Genomic DNA, 15,547 nt, shown 5'->3' with positions numbered 1-15,547 from the left:
GGAAGAAAAGCATCAGTGAGCTGCCTGCAAGTGCTGTTGTGACTGTGACTTACAGGAATGGCCTCTGGTATGGTGCTGGAGGAGCTGTAAGACCCATAAAGGAAGGCTGGTGCATACTCATCTGTCACGGCGCTGTGCAAACTGCTTGTGCTGCTCAGTTTGTTGCCACTACTGCTGTTTCTGTTGTATAAGTTGTTGTTCAGTTCATGGTTTTTTCTGTGTGGCAGCTGCAAGCTGCCATTCAGGTGACTGGAGATATGGCTTACTGTAAAACCTGTCCTAGAGGACGATGATGTCTCATTGCTCTCATCACCATCTGAAGCAGCATACAGGTTCCCTAGAGAACTGGCTAGTCTGGAGTTTATGGAAACGCTGAATGGGAAACACATGCAGGGAAAAAATATTCACAAGGTATGTAGAGACAAATACAAAAATGTAACAGACAATTCAGAAGACATTAGGTGAATAACACACACCATTCTGAAATAATCTGTGTTTGCACACAGGTTCATTTCTAGCTCCTAAGTAACAAAAAGCAGAATTCTTTGTAAGGGCTTTCCAAGTTTTGCTTATTCAAGCACTACACCATGGCCAGCTTTCACCTCTGTCAAAGCACACATGCATGCAGGAGATGGTCTTAAAAGGTGTCAGCAGTGTCTGATTTACACTGAAGTAGCTTGTATATATGGAACAGTTTAAGAACTCCTCCTCTGTTTCTTGCTATCAGTTTTGTGATACAAGCCTTCAAGTAACCAAGGAGTAATATGACAAAATTTGAGACTAGAAATAGGGTGTCCTGAAATACCTCAAGCTGGTTACTCTGTTCAGGCAAATATTTGTGCACATATTTATTAAAAATGCATCAATCATTCTGAGTGTCATTTAATACATATAATTATTTAGGACAATAGTTATAATTGAGTTAAATAGTAATAAATCAAGGGTTCATAAAAAATTAATTACCACTCCATATTCTGAGAGTAATAGTATATAGACTAGTGGGAATATCTACAAAACATCTGTAAACTGAGATAAGTGAAAGAAACCTTGACAACCCATTTGAACAAGAGGGTACTGTTTCTGATGGCACAATCTGTATAAAACTCAGATCAGTAGGACAGATTTTGGGTTTTACTTGTTTTTTAAATCTTTACGCAACTAAAGTTTGGCTAGTGGAACAGCAAATCACTGTAAGTAAGTTTAATATAGTTCTTATAGCCAAGAAGAGCAAGCACTTCATGGGCTGCAGATGTGCTGACAACCACTGCAGGATACTGCAAGCATTTGTACCAAAATGAGAAGAAGAAAAAAAAAACCTTTTAAGGGTAGAGCCTGAGGACGTGGAAATTCTGCTTATTCTTTCTGCAGATGGTGAAGTGACTGCCATCACTCTGGAGGCCTTCAGAGGAGACATGGATCCTTCTGTGCCACCTGAAGTACTCAGTCTAAAAAGAGTGCAGAGTTCCAGTGAGAAGCTAGATTTTATAATTAAAATATACATCTCCAACACATATAATCTATCAGTACATAGATTGGTATTTTAAAAAGTGTGAATTCTCAAGTCTCAGAACTCAACAGCAAAAACTTAAGTTTTCCTGCTTAAACATATTTTTTAAAAAAACTTTCCAGATATCCACTCCAAGTACTTCTTCCCTGCTGCACCTTATTAAAAAGTTACAAGCTACTTTTCACCTTGATAATTTATGAAGGCCAAGTGTCCATTTTTTATAGATTTATTGTAAGTTTTATCATAAATTTTAGAACTCTAAATGTAAACTTCATTATGAGTACTTTTTGAGCTTATAGAGCAAGTATGAGTAGAAAAACCCAAAACTGTAGCTTTCATGAGGTCAGCATAATTTCCAAATGAAAATTTTCACAGAACATGCAGCTCTTTCTAGGTGGAATTCTTAATGACAAAATGCCTCATGTGTTGATAATGAGCCATATGTATGTTATACTGGACCACTCAAATTGTTACTATTATGGCTGTCTACATTAACTAATTTTAACAATTAATTTTCTCTAACCCTAGATCAGGGAATACAACAATCAGACCTTAAAGGATGAAAAAACTTGGGTACAGATCTCCAACTACAAGTACCGAAGGAAAATGACATTGAGCAGCTTTAATTACACACCAACAAAGGGTAAAACATTAATTTCCAATGCTAGCCATCTGGAAAAATCCAACTCAAAAATTCAGATCACAAAACTGAAAATAATGTGCTCTTTTCAGTATTAATGCTTGATAATGATAGAAATTTTGTCTTACATATTGTACTTTAGATTCACTGGGGTAAAACATCCAGTTTATAGGTGTTTAAAAAGGTTTGTTACCTGCCTATGCTCAGAAGTTTGAAATAGTGATCACATCAATTGATTAGCAATGATCCAAACCACTGAAAATTAAGACCCTAGTCAAGTGGTATAAGTTTAGAACTACAATTTTAAAGTCAGTACCTGAAGGGTTGTGATATTGACCAGGTGTTCAGTTTCATGTCTTGCAGCCTAGAGAAATAAAAGCAGCAATCTTTATCTGAGGATTAAAAACCTTTCCCCTCTGCCAAATCATATCTGTATGTCTCAGGTTGGCTTAAAATATAAAAATAAAACTTAGACTTATCGACAATCAGTGTTTTAATTTACAGTAAAAGAACAGAAAGTTACTCCAGGTTTAATTTCAAAGTTCACATTTTTATTGGTTCTGAAAAATTCTAAATTTCTATAAGAAGTACAGAAAAGTAATTAAAGAAAGACGACCAAGTTTGATTAAGAATATTTTGTTCAAGTCATAAGTTCTAAAATACTAGATATAAATTTTAAAGTTCTGAAGTATTTTTTACATTATCTTTTACTGCTACACAGTAAGAAGGCATCCCTAAACAGGAAGGCAGAGGGCAAAAAAGGAGAGAAGAAAAAGATTAATAATCCAAATTTGCAACTAATAGATACATACCTGGAGAAGTTTCCACCTCAGAAGGTGGTACAGGTAGTACCACTGCCTTAAACAAGATCATGTACTTGCCACAGAGATCTGATAGCATGGACAGAATTTAAAACTGCAAATGACCTCAGACTGGTATAATTACCTGAGAGCTCCAGTTGTAGCAGAACAAGGCTGTCTACGACTTTTTAAGGCATTCAGCTTATCTCCCTGTGTCATCCCATTCTGAGCTTCCACATCCTTGTCTTCAGAATCGTTCTGTGAAAGGAAAGCATGCAAGCAAGGGAATCTATCAAATCCCAGGAGCAGTGTAGTTTGAAAGCAGTGAGTGTCTCCCCTCACAAAGATCAGAACCCAGAAGGCTGCTCCATGTGTCTCCTGCACACATGGCACTACTCTTTGCATAGTGCTGGTACATGAAATGTGCTGCTGTACAAACACAAAACACTTCTGCAGAACCTGACCTTCTGCAGAACCTGACCTCAAAGTTCACGATGCTCAAGCCTAATGCCAGTGTTTATTTACTTCAAGAAGTCTGTTGGACATTTATACACTTCTGCATTATTATTAGTTAAAAATTTGGAATAAGCAGATTTTTGGTTTCCAGGAGCAAAGCTGACTTTTTGTTTTCCTTCATGCTCAAGAAAACAACTGAAAATCCTGAGACAATGACTTGAAATAATGGAAACTTTTGGAAGCTTGAAAAATTACCTGTAACAGTTTTAAATATTACTTGATCTTTTTTATTAAGTGGAGATTTGTTCTAATTATGTCCTAAAAATATTTAGAAATTATCTATAGCTAGTTGTTAAAAGCTCAACTTCAATCTATTTGAAATTTTTCCTAAGGACACTTACCTCCTTGAATTGATCCAAGTCTGGTGCTTTGTTCAGGTTATCACTGATGGAAATGTCATTTAACCCACAAAGAACTCTGTTAATATTTCCATCGACGACTCCTCCCTGTTTCTGCTTTGATCGGATGAGCTCTCCCTCCCTCCATAACATTGCTTGCTTCCTTCAGGACACAAAACCAAAGCCATTTGCATCAGCATGTTTGCAAACATAGAAAAAAACATATGAAAACATGCCACCCTTACAGACTGCCAACATTTGAATCTTCTGCACATCATCATCTGGAAACAAATTTACATGCCCAGCACAAAAAATTTTAAAACCTCAAAACTTAAAAAAAGAAAACCCCTCCAGAATCACCATATTAATCTGTAGTCATAACAGTACTAAAACTTCATTTTCTCAAATCCTTCTGGGGAAAGAGGTTAACTAAACAGGAATTTGCAGTCATATTTTAAAGCTCTTAAAACACAACTTAAAAATAATATAAACCAGTGTTTTAATATACATCATGTGTGGCATAACTGATGATACAGAACTTTGCAACTTATTAGTGTGAGTTTTCTGGATACAGATATTGTGCAGTGAAACTACAGCTGACCTGTGCACTGCAAGTGGATGTAGTCATGTAAAGTTCACTCTAATATCAATTTTTAGAAACTGAAAGAATATATACTTCACACAGGTGATAAAAATAATAGCACTTTCTTTGCTACAATGTGCATGGTCAGAGCAGATTTTTGATGAGGTTGCATTATTCTTCAATAAGGAAGTTTGCTGGGTAGGTACCAGTCCTGCTAGTTCCATCCAAGAACTGAGACCCTATCGCATACTATTGAAACAATATTAAATTCCTACACTGAACAAAGAGGAAAATAGTGAGGAATTACATCAGAATACACTTCCACTGGAAACCTTTGTTGGAAAACAAAATATTATAGCAAACCTTCAGAGCTAATGGTTCTGAGCCAACTGCCTAAACTTGCCCAATAATAAATGCAAAATGTAAGCACTTCAGACGGTATATAAAGTATTTAAAGACTGTTCTTTCAATGATAATATTTAATAAATCCTATTTGTCAATTTCAACTTTTGTCCACATCTGTCCACTTCCAACACATTTGACTAACTCCTAAATTCCCCAGAACAGAAACATTCAGTCTTGAGGCCCTGCGTCCCTCTAAGGGGACAAAATGCACAGAACTCCACAGAAGCTGACTGCTTCTGAGTAATTCAGATTTCAATCCCCTATTAACTAACCTTAAATCTTTTGAACAGGCAATAACTTAAAGTGTCAGTAGACAAATTAGATCCTATAAACAGTGCAAGATGGACAGGGATGGAGAGGAGCAAAGAAGGTACATATATATATATATATATATATATACACACACACATACTCTTCCAAGAAGTTTTGCTGGGGTCCTATAATAGAGCCTGGGCGACATATTCTTATCCAAGCAATGGCTTCACCATGTGTGAACTTGTAGTGCTTCATGATGTAACAGGCAATCAGTGTTCCTGTTCTCCCCAGGCCAGCTGCAGAAACACAAGAATCAACAGCCACATATGAAGGGATGAGCATTCCCGAATTATCAAATAAAAGTATGGGATGTAAGAAAACTTCTAATGTTATTCACCATATCAGTATTTCAAGAAATAATTTCTGAGTCAGTGTCCCATTTATCACATAATTCAAATTCAATGCTCTGTAGATACAGAGCAAAAATCTTTGATACTTTGGAAAAGTTAAGGTTTAAAAGAACACTTGTAACAGCAATCACTCGTGGCACTTGAAAAATTCTACTCCAAACCTTTGTTTAAAAAAAGGCCAATATTTTTTAAAAAGCTGTGATCAAGCTGGATACCAATTTCATATTTATGATACCAGTAAAAAACCATAATCAAAGCACCTTTGAGAGGCCAGCACAAGTACCTAAAACCCACGGTGCAAATATGTCACATCTCAGAGAGCAACTCAGTGGGTTTTTCTTTTTGCATCAGTTTTGTTGTGAAACCAGCACATAAAACTGTTCACTGCTATCTATATAAAGAGCAATGACTGTTGACCAGTGTATAATTTTAGATATCAATAGCTTAAAAAAATTTTACCCACTGCCAAACAATCCCACACTAATCCTGTTTTTAAGGGGACAACAAGAGACACAGAGAAATTAGCTTTTACTATCAGTAAAATCATAAACTAAAGAGTGAGAATTAATCTCTTTCTAGCTCTGTGTCTCATGTACTAGTAAAGTGTTTCCCCATTTAAACCTTATTTCCCACAAACACAGTATTTGTAATTTAGTCTCACAATAGCCTGCTAGTCTTTATGCACCAACAACTGTCCAAATGAACTGTCCAACTGTTTTGGCTCCCCAGGCAGCCAAACATCTCTGCTGACAATTCCATACACCACTACAAGCTCTTTACATTTAACCACTAACTGACTTTTTTGAAAGTGAACATGATTAAGGTAGGATGAAGGTAGATGTTCACAGCTAGTGAGAGTCCATAATTGTAGCTTGGAGGACAAGCTCTGAAGACTGATTTAAAAGGCAAAGTATTGATTTCATTTCTTTCCTCCAACATTCTGCTAATGTACAAACTTCCCATTACAATCCTTTTCAATCAGCTGTTCTATCTCATCTGAGACAGTTTCTAGAGTAATAGCTGTGCTCAGAACATCTCTGCAATATAACTCTGCCTAAGTTAGGCCTGAGTTAACTGTTGATTTAACACTGTAGAGGATTATTTAGGGTGGTATAAAAACAAAAAAGATCAAGATTGTTGATTGGCTTACTAAATGGTCAGACAAAAGACCAAAAATACTTCAGTGTAGAAAGCACATCTCTAACTCACTACCAAGTATGTCATATTCCTTTAGCAGCTAAGCCTGGAGAATACCTTACGAACAACCTCCTGCTGCAAAAATCAATGGTTTATACTCTTATTTAGCCAATTAGGGGATTCCCAGCTTATCAATGCCAGAACTTCTGGGTTCTAGCAACAGTAACAACTTGTTGGAAAATAAACCTGTTTATCTTTGATATGCATATTTATTGTTCATGGGAAAATTATGAATAGTGCTATTCTTGCTTCTGATCAGGCAAGACATTTGTCTCCACAATGTTCTTATACAACTCTAAACACAAATCAAGCTGAACCCTTAAAAGCCTTTGTTAATCTCTCTTGACTAAGCATGTTTTGTGCATTTTCTGGCTGGTTTGCTGAATTAGGCTGGTTTGAAATGCTAGCATCACAATAACTCACATCAACTTGAAACATGGAATTCATACACCAGAGAAAAATGTAGAACAGTCAAAAAGCACAAAGAAAACCTTTAAGTGTTTTGCATTTCCTAGCCAATTATCATAATGCTGTGAAAGCGTAATGCAAAAAAGAAACCTGCATCAACTCAATCTCAAGTTTTCAAGTCATATTAAATAACCCCACAGAACAATGAACAACAGATTGTCAGTTCCTGCAAATAACAGTGTAGGATGTAAGGACCACATACACACAGGAAAATAACAAATATTTGGCATATATTTAGTCAAGCACCATAAAGCATTATTACTCTCACAATCTGAAAGTGTTCTTAAATGCTGTATTTCTGGCATACACTGTATGGATTTATACTTATTTTGAACTTCAGTCAGAAATGAACAGGTGCACATACCTTTACAATGAACAGCAATGGCACCATCAGCATTTTCACAGATGTTCAGGAACCTCTGGACTATACTGTCACTTGGTGTGCTGCCATCAATGAAGAACAGATCATAATGCTCAAAACCAGCATCAGTAAAGCGTTTTGCCTCATAAATCTTTTTGTTTAGTCTTATGATTGTTGTGATGTTATGCTTCTTGAAATAAGGAAAGTAGGCTTCAGGTGCATGAAGAGGATAACCTATAAAAAAAATAAAGCCACAATATTTTAATGTCCTATGTTCATGAAGTTCAAAATCCCACTAATCAAAATAGCCCCTGAAAACTTCTTGAATAATAAACACACTAATACTAAAAATGCTTTAATACTTTATTCAGAATAGACACGTTAAGTGATATAAAAAAATTGTCGAAAAATGCTCATTAAGACCACTTTTTAATAAAAACTATTAGGAGACAAAATGTTAAAACAGAGTCTATGTGAAACACTGTATTGTCTCACATTAAGCCCCCATTCTTCTCTGCAAGGGGATTTGTACATAAATCTGGGGACATGTATGAATTCAGCATTTCAGAACAGCTGTTTATCTAGAGTCAAGCTGCAGATCAAAGCATAAAAGCATGCTTGAAGAGGAAACACTGTTTTTATGGAAAACAGATTGCTCATCTACATTATGGACAAGAGTAACAGTCAAAGGATGAACTGCAGTACCAAAAATATTCCTGTCCAACTGTGAAGTAAGAGAGCTTTACTGCCTTGATTCTCAGTTGAGAGACAAAAGAATCCGCCAGATAAAGATGGGGGGACAGGGAGGGAGGTCAATGACCAACCACAAGACAGCTGCTCAGGACAAGTCATAAAAGCATTACTAAGTGCAGTTCAAATCACAAGATAATTAGGAAAATACAGCTTTGTAATGTGTACTTGCAATCACCTGGGAGAGGATTATTTCCAGTTTCATAACTGGATTTTAGGTGCATTAATTTAATAATTTTCAGTTATATATGTTAAAAATAAAACACAGGTTTTCCAAATTCCATGGAACAATTTAGGTAAATTTAGAAAAAAATTCTGCAAGAAAAGGCTGCAACAACGATAAGGGAAGAAACGCAAACCAACCAAAATATTTTCTTTCTGGATTTTGTTTAAATTTTCAGTGGTTGCTTTGTAACCAGCAGGATTTCAGTCATAAAAGAAACATGAGAGAGCAGAAGAAGGGGATGGGGAGGGCAGGTAGGTGTTCAGAAAATATGCTCACATAAACAACAGGACATGGCACAAATAATATAGTTAACTTAAATACTACCATCAGGTTTTTTTTTTTTAAGTGACTGATTTTCCTTTTAGCTGGACCAAATCTCTCCTTTTCCTGTCAGTCCAGTTTTTCTTGTTTTTTTTATTCCACTAGAATCACATTCCCCAGGTTCTTCACATTACCCCAAGTATCTTCAGTAGGAAAGGCAAGCTTCTTTTAACAGTCTTTCCTGGTCTGTGTCACAAAACACTTAACACAGCCTTCTGTGTTCAATGCAACTCACCTTTAGTTCTGCACACTTACTGTATCAGGTGTCAGGTTCCAGGAGGACAGTAAGTGACCCGAGTCTCTCAGGCACTTGGTCACAGGATGAAAAGCTACTGACTGTTAGAACAATTGAAATTCTTCTGGCAAAGAAGAATTCCAAAACTTTTTGAATTAAATTCTATGAGCATATATACAATGCTCACTGGATGATTACTTCTGAAGATAAAAACTGATCTATAATCCTATATTATCTTCTGCTTTTTTGCTATGATGGTTTTACATGCTGGAAAAATAAGATCATAGCACAGGATTAAAACATACGCCATACCATTTTCGAGTTTGCTTTTTGGGTGTGGTCCACTAAAAGCCAAAAATTTTCCTGGAATAATCCAGTTGAAGTCACCATTCTCCACTCGCTACAAAAATTTCAGAAGAGAAAAACATTTTAATATCTTTATATACAAGGTAAAAAAAAAATCACTCAAGATTTTATTTTACTCTTTACTGTGTTGTTGAGGCATTAAAATGAAACACTTGAAATGTAATTAGCTAGCTTAACTATATGGGACAAATTAAACACAAGCTGCTTCTCAGACCTTAATAAAATGAAATGTCGCTGACATTTTTTCATTAAAAATCTTTCCTTAAGATTTTTTCCTCCTGAGAAGCTGAGAGGCCTCAGGGACAGAATGTAAACAATGATTGTCTGCTGCTGTGGAATGCAACAGGTGGATCTGTGATTGGTCTCATGTGGATGTTTGGAATTGATGGCCAATCACAGCAGAGCTGGCTCAGACAGAGAGTCTGAGGCAGCTGCCTTGGTTATCATTCTATTCTTTTCTATTCTTAGCTTAGCTAGCCTTCTGAGATGAAACCTTTCCTTCTACTCTTTAGTATAGTTTTAATGTAATATATATCACAAAATAATAAATCAAGCCTTCTGAAACATGGAGTCAGATCTATGTCTCTTCCCTTATCCTAAGACCCCTGTGACCACCGTCACAATGAAATGTAAACAAAACTTGCTTAAGTTTTCCAATAAAAGCAGAAAGATCCCTTATGTAAGATATTTCCCCTTGAGAGGGTTCAGTGTTTCAGGACACCTATTAATAACACTGACAAACACCACCATTCTTCTATGTTTTAATAAAAAATTATGGAAAAGTGTTTCCTTGTGAGGCATTAGCTAAAAAAACCACTTCACAGAAAACAAATTAAAAACCAATTAGCCTTCAAAACAATTACCCTTTCCCTGTAGAAACTGAAATTTACATATTGGCATAAGCTCTGATGAGCCAGTAATCACAGAAGGAAAGTGTAAATTAAATAAAGAGAGTAGATTTTAATAAACTTACAAACTATGACATTTTGCATTTCTTGCTCACTTTTAAATGAAAACCTAAAAAGGCTCTTCAAATTCTGTCACTGCTGAAAATGAAAGCTTCTTTGGAAATACATAACATCAACTGCAGCTCCCAACTGCCTTTTCTTTCTTTAATTGAAGACTGCTCATTCCTCGTTTGGCAATGCAGTTATTCTCAGCATGACTTTTAAGGACATGGCACTCAGTTCAGCTGCATTATTAAGCTTGTGTTTTTAGCTCTCAGCTCATCAGAACATCCTAATGAGTGAAAGGTCTGATAATGGACATCACTGTAATCAATTCAGCAACTGTTTGCTTAGCTGAGCCCATTAGGCTTGCTCCCAATGTCCCCACACAATGGAAACTCCTGGAAATTACCCAGGTTGCATAAGGACTAGGGAACCAACCTCAGTGCCAAGGCAGCACCCCTGCCCCCACGGGTATCACAGGCTGACATCTCAGCACTGCAGCACCCCTACTCCCTTTAGAGAAGGAGTCCTGATCAGTAAGCTAAAAATATTTTTGCATTTGTATCACCAGTTTTATTTGTGGATTAAGTTCCTTATAGTTACAGGGGTCACGGCAAATAATTCCAATTTTTATCAATATGAACTACAGGTATCTCTGTATATGTGTGTATGTATATGCTTGACAATACATGCAAGCATCATTATTACTAAAAAACCCAATCATTAATTTACTTCCAAACCAACAAAAGGGGAATTAGCTGCCTTGATAAGATAGTAAGATGAAAGAACTATAAACATGAAACAAAATTTCCTTTTAGTCTGCTCCATTTAAGTTGTATGCAACTTTTGTCTACAAAACCACACATTTGAAGACCTAACATAGCAAAAGCCTGTAACATTTAAAGTTTTTGAAATAAAGCACTGGACATAAGTAAACATAAAGCTGACCATGATGTGTGAAAAAAAAAAAAGACATACCAAAAAATGGACAAAAAAATTAAAGATGATTCCAAATTTTTGCTTCTTAAACCCAGCAAACAACATACTATAAACATCATTCACATGTATGTACTTTGCACATGCTAAAATAATGTTAAGCCTTAAACAAGATAATGGGACAGCTTTAGTCAATTATTTTAAGACTCTTTTTCAAGCAGACTAACACCTACGATACATACAGAATTCCAAACTACCATTTGTTTTTAGAACAAGTTTTTCTTTTTGTACATGGAGTAAGCAAAAAAAAAAAGGCCATTTTATATTTTAAATTTTAGATCCTGTTAATTTAATTTTGGTAATTCTGCAAGGGTTATACCAATTTTTGAACCTAATCATTATGGAACATTGCAGGATACAGAAATCCTTCTACAAATGCTTTCAAGTTTAGTGAAATAGGCAGATTTGTGTTACAGACTGCCTACTGCAGACATCTACAGCATGGCATATTTTAAAGCTTCTCTAAAGCAATGTAGCTTGAGATAACTTTTTACTACCAGCAGATAAAGGTGTGCATGTTACAAAGTCCTAGAAGCATCTAGAGCCAATCAGAGTACCTATATCTAGGTTGTAGGAAAGTTGGCAGAACAGTAAAATACATCTGTTAGCTTTCTGGGACTTCATTAGGGAAATATTTTGGATGCATTTCCTTCACTAGAATTTCACAAAATGCATCCTTACCAAAAAAACCCTCAAAATCTGCTTCATCTATATGGCTATAAAAAATTGTCATATATTTGGGACTAATAGGAATGGAAGAAGGAGCTAACAAGTGCTGAAAGAAAGCATTCTGTGGGTCAGCTGAGAAACCTTGGATTGTAACCTGGGAGAAGGCTGGGAAAGCACGAGAGAGGTGCCAGAGGCCAGAAAGGCTACAAGAAACCAGTAGATTTATGATATGATGCACTGAAACTGCAAGGACAGTAATCCTGCATGTTCTTCAAAAAGAGCATCCAGGTTTCCATGTACATACCTTCATATGAACACTGGGTTTTACTCAAATTCAAATGTGTTTTCAGTATGTTTTAAGTTGGGGATACTGAATACTCCTATTTTAGGTAACTCAAACACATTCAATGCATTATTAAATGTACAAACCTCATAGTGTTCATATTCATCCACATCAAATGTCTTAAAGTCAAAAAATCCATGCTGCAAGGCCTAAAAGGCAACAAGGCATCAGTTTACACTGAAATACAATATATAATTTCATTTTACAATACTTATTAGAGCAAAACTAAATCCCTAAATGTTTGTGGTTGTGGCTTATTGAAGCTTTTACATTAAGACAATATGACATTTGGCACAGATTAACAACACAGACAACAGAACTCCAACAATGCCACTGAAACATGTCAGGCTCATTATTCCCCTCCCAAGACATGAGGATGGGACACAAGGCTGTTGCATATCACTTAAATTGTAACATTGATTCTACACACCCCACCTTGTGGGGATTTTTCTGTAAGGCAGATGACAAGTTAAAAAGCAATTCCCTTTTTGTCATACACTGATTTAATGATTCCTAAGCCAAATGTATCTTCATGCAATTGGACATAACAAAACATTGAACACTGAGAGTTTATTGATTTTCTGCACTTAGTATGATACTCTAGTTTTACCACTATAATACCTAGGCAAAATGGCATATACAGAATGCAGTGATATGTATAATATATATTTTATTATTTGTTTTAATACACATTTCACAGGCACAATAAAGTCCACTAGCCTACATTAGACAGTATTTATTACAGGACTGAAAGAAGTTTTGTATTTGGCTATTTTTATTATTATTAATTATGCCACTTTTCTTCTAAAGATTTGCATATTGAAAACAATTCTATGAATATGAAATGCATAACCAATATTTATTTCAAATTCATGGAAGACATTTCTGCAGCATATATTTATACAGAGCCAATTGCATTTTGAAAACAGATATTGCACAAAATTCTGGAATTAAGGTGTGATAAGAACACATCAGAGATCTGTCATTTAAAACCAATAATCAGACTGACACTGTTTCCTATGTAGAGACCATCTTTTTAGGACAAATGAAAAATAGCTTTGTTCTAGACAAGATAGGCTCAGTGACTGGACCTGTCATGAAACCCAAGATACTGAGAGGTTGTCTGAACAGTTGAAAAATGTATTTCATTGAAGCATGGCTGGCTGGCTGCACTCCACAACTTGCAGGCCCCCTGAATTACATGTATATGACATCCACACAAACAAACACCAAATTTATCCAGGTAAACTAAGACTACTTTCAATTAAGGCATATGTTTTCTGCCCAAAGTGTTTTTACCTCTGTAGGTGAACTAGACAAAAATTAAATAATAAATTTTATGAGAACAAAGGAGGAAAAAGTGATTCTCACCATCCTTTTGATGTATTAGCTGCAGATAAATTACAGTGATTGCACTGACTACTTCAGATCTTCAGATCTGTAGAATGCCTCACAAATTACAGTCTTGCTGGTAACTGACAGCTCCTTTCCCACCCCCACAGAACTAAAAATATTAAGCTTGATCTCTCTTTTCCAAATTTTTTAAAAACACTTGTTTTGCCACTTTTAAGACTCACAAGTGGTCTGTAAAATATCTGTACAGCCCTGTTCCTATAGCCTGCTCCCTTCACCAACAATGAGAAATGATCAACAAAACTTAAAGGTCCCCAATTAAGAAGTGATGTAAAATTTTTTAAGAGAACAATACTGGAGCTTAATAGCTCAGGACTACTTAAAGTGACAAATCAAACCACTGGTAAGACACATTAGTTTTCACTGGTTTTGAAAAATTTTGAAAAGATCAGTGTGAAACACTGAACCAAGTGCTTTGGGAAAAGCAGAGGCCAAGTACATGCAAAAACTGTTCTGATTAATCACAGATTTAAGATACTAGGTATCTGTTTCACTGACCTCATCAACCTGTCACCCCCTGTTATAAATGATCCAGCAGCAGACCCAGCACAGTGTCTTGCATGAAGAGCTGTCCCCAGCCAGGCCTGGTGCATTTTCATGTTCCACTTCATGAGGTGAAGTTCAAAAAGCTGTCAAAGGCCAGGCCAGGCAGTCAAAGTGCAACCTTACTCCACCATCAGTACTCAAACACACTCCTCAGTAACTTTGGTTTCATCACTACTAATTCACAAATGTACTCTGAAACCAGGTTTTATAATCTCTTTAAACAGAAATTTCTTCATGTTTTAAAAATTAATTTAAACCTGTTTTGCTAAGAAAAAGTGTTATTACCTTATTTACTCCCTGTAAACAGTCCAAGATGGTAAGATTGTATGTGCTGTTCCCAAATGAAGCATCCCTATAGATTTAATACAAATGAATTTAATATACACAGAATTATTTTAAGAACTAGGGCAAAGGCAGAACACAACAGAATATATTCAAGCTATTCAATACCCTTCAAGAACTCTAAATTAAAATCCAAAGACATCTTTTTAGGAGCTTGTTCAGGCTAAAGTACTCCCCTACCCAAGATGTAGCTCAGACTAAATGCAGTTAGATATTGCAAGCTACTTTAGGTGCATATTTTACATCAGGTAACTACATGCTCTTTATAAAATTATTTATGCTATCCTGGAACAGGAGGGTTTGCATCCCCTCTGAATTGTGTAAAGATAGTAGCAAATAAAGCACAGTTTTCTTAACCTAATATTCAAGTCTTAACTGAGTTACACTAACAGGGCAGGCAAATAAGATTAATAGCTTGGAACTAATTTACAGGCTTCCATTTTGATGCCCCATTACAGATGTGATTAAAAGTTATCCTGATATAATTAAAATTACTTAACCCCAGTATACCACATGAAAATTACAACTTGTCTGTAAAAGATGAAGTGAGACTCACCATCAAACATGCACCACCAAAAAAAAGCATTGTGGAAAAATGAAAATGTACTTTTCAAAGTGTGCTTCAGACCACTGTGATTTTAACAAAACTCTGCCTGAGCAGAGTATTTCCTTATCACTCATTAAGGGAATCTTTTACAGCTTTTCTCTTTGCTATCTTAGACAAAGTCCTAAGAACTGCAATTTATCAGAATAGTAAAATTTTAGGTTCAGACAGATACTGTATTTAATCTATAATTGATTCAAAATTTCAATCTTTCATTGAAAACTTTTCTTTTTTGATAAAACTTGCTATAAGTAGTATGAAGTTTTTGATATGCTCCTTCAATCTCAAGTACTTTAAGAGTAGAAA

General features: G+C 35.7%; 1 protein-coding gene across 3 annotated transcripts in view; it reads right to left on the bottom strand.

The window, feature by feature from the left end:
* Positions 1 to 15,547, bottom strand: part of CDC14A (cell division cycle 14A) — a 49,920-nt gene that overhangs the window by 10,156 nt on the left and 24,217 nt on the right. Inside the window, exons 6-15 of one of the 3 annotated variants that reach the window (XM_036387917.2) lie at positions 14,581 to 14,647; positions 12,423 to 12,485; positions 9,325 to 9,412; positions 7,484 to 7,714; positions 5,202 to 5,340; positions 3,805 to 3,964; positions 3,093 to 3,205; positions 2,464 to 2,511; positions 1,317 to 1,445; positions 54 to 372 (exon numbers count right to left, since the gene is read on the bottom strand). In XM_036387917.2, coding sequence (XP_036243810.1) covers positions 54 to 372; positions 1,317 to 1,445; positions 2,464 to 2,511; positions 3,093 to 3,205; positions 3,805 to 3,964; positions 5,202 to 5,340; positions 7,484 to 7,714; positions 9,325 to 9,412; positions 12,423 to 12,485; positions 14,581 to 14,647 — 1,357 coding nt within the window. The remainder of the gene's footprint in view (positions 1 to 53; positions 373 to 1,316; positions 1,446 to 2,463; positions 2,512 to 3,092; positions 3,206 to 3,804; positions 3,965 to 5,201; positions 5,341 to 7,483; positions 7,715 to 9,324; positions 9,413 to 12,422; positions 12,486 to 14,580; positions 14,648 to 15,547) is intronic. The other 2 variants (XM_036387919.2, XM_036387918.2) reach the window with 2 other exon arrangements.

Source organism: Molothrus ater, chromosome 9 (assembly GCF_012460135.2).
Source record: "Molothrus ater isolate BHLD 08-10-18 breed brown headed cowbird chromosome 9, BPBGC_Mater_1.1, whole genome shotgun sequence".
NCBI lineage: Eukaryota > Metazoa > Chordata > Aves > Passeriformes > Icteridae > Molothrus > Molothrus ater.
This window is presented reverse-complemented; position numbering and strand designations above follow the sequence as displayed.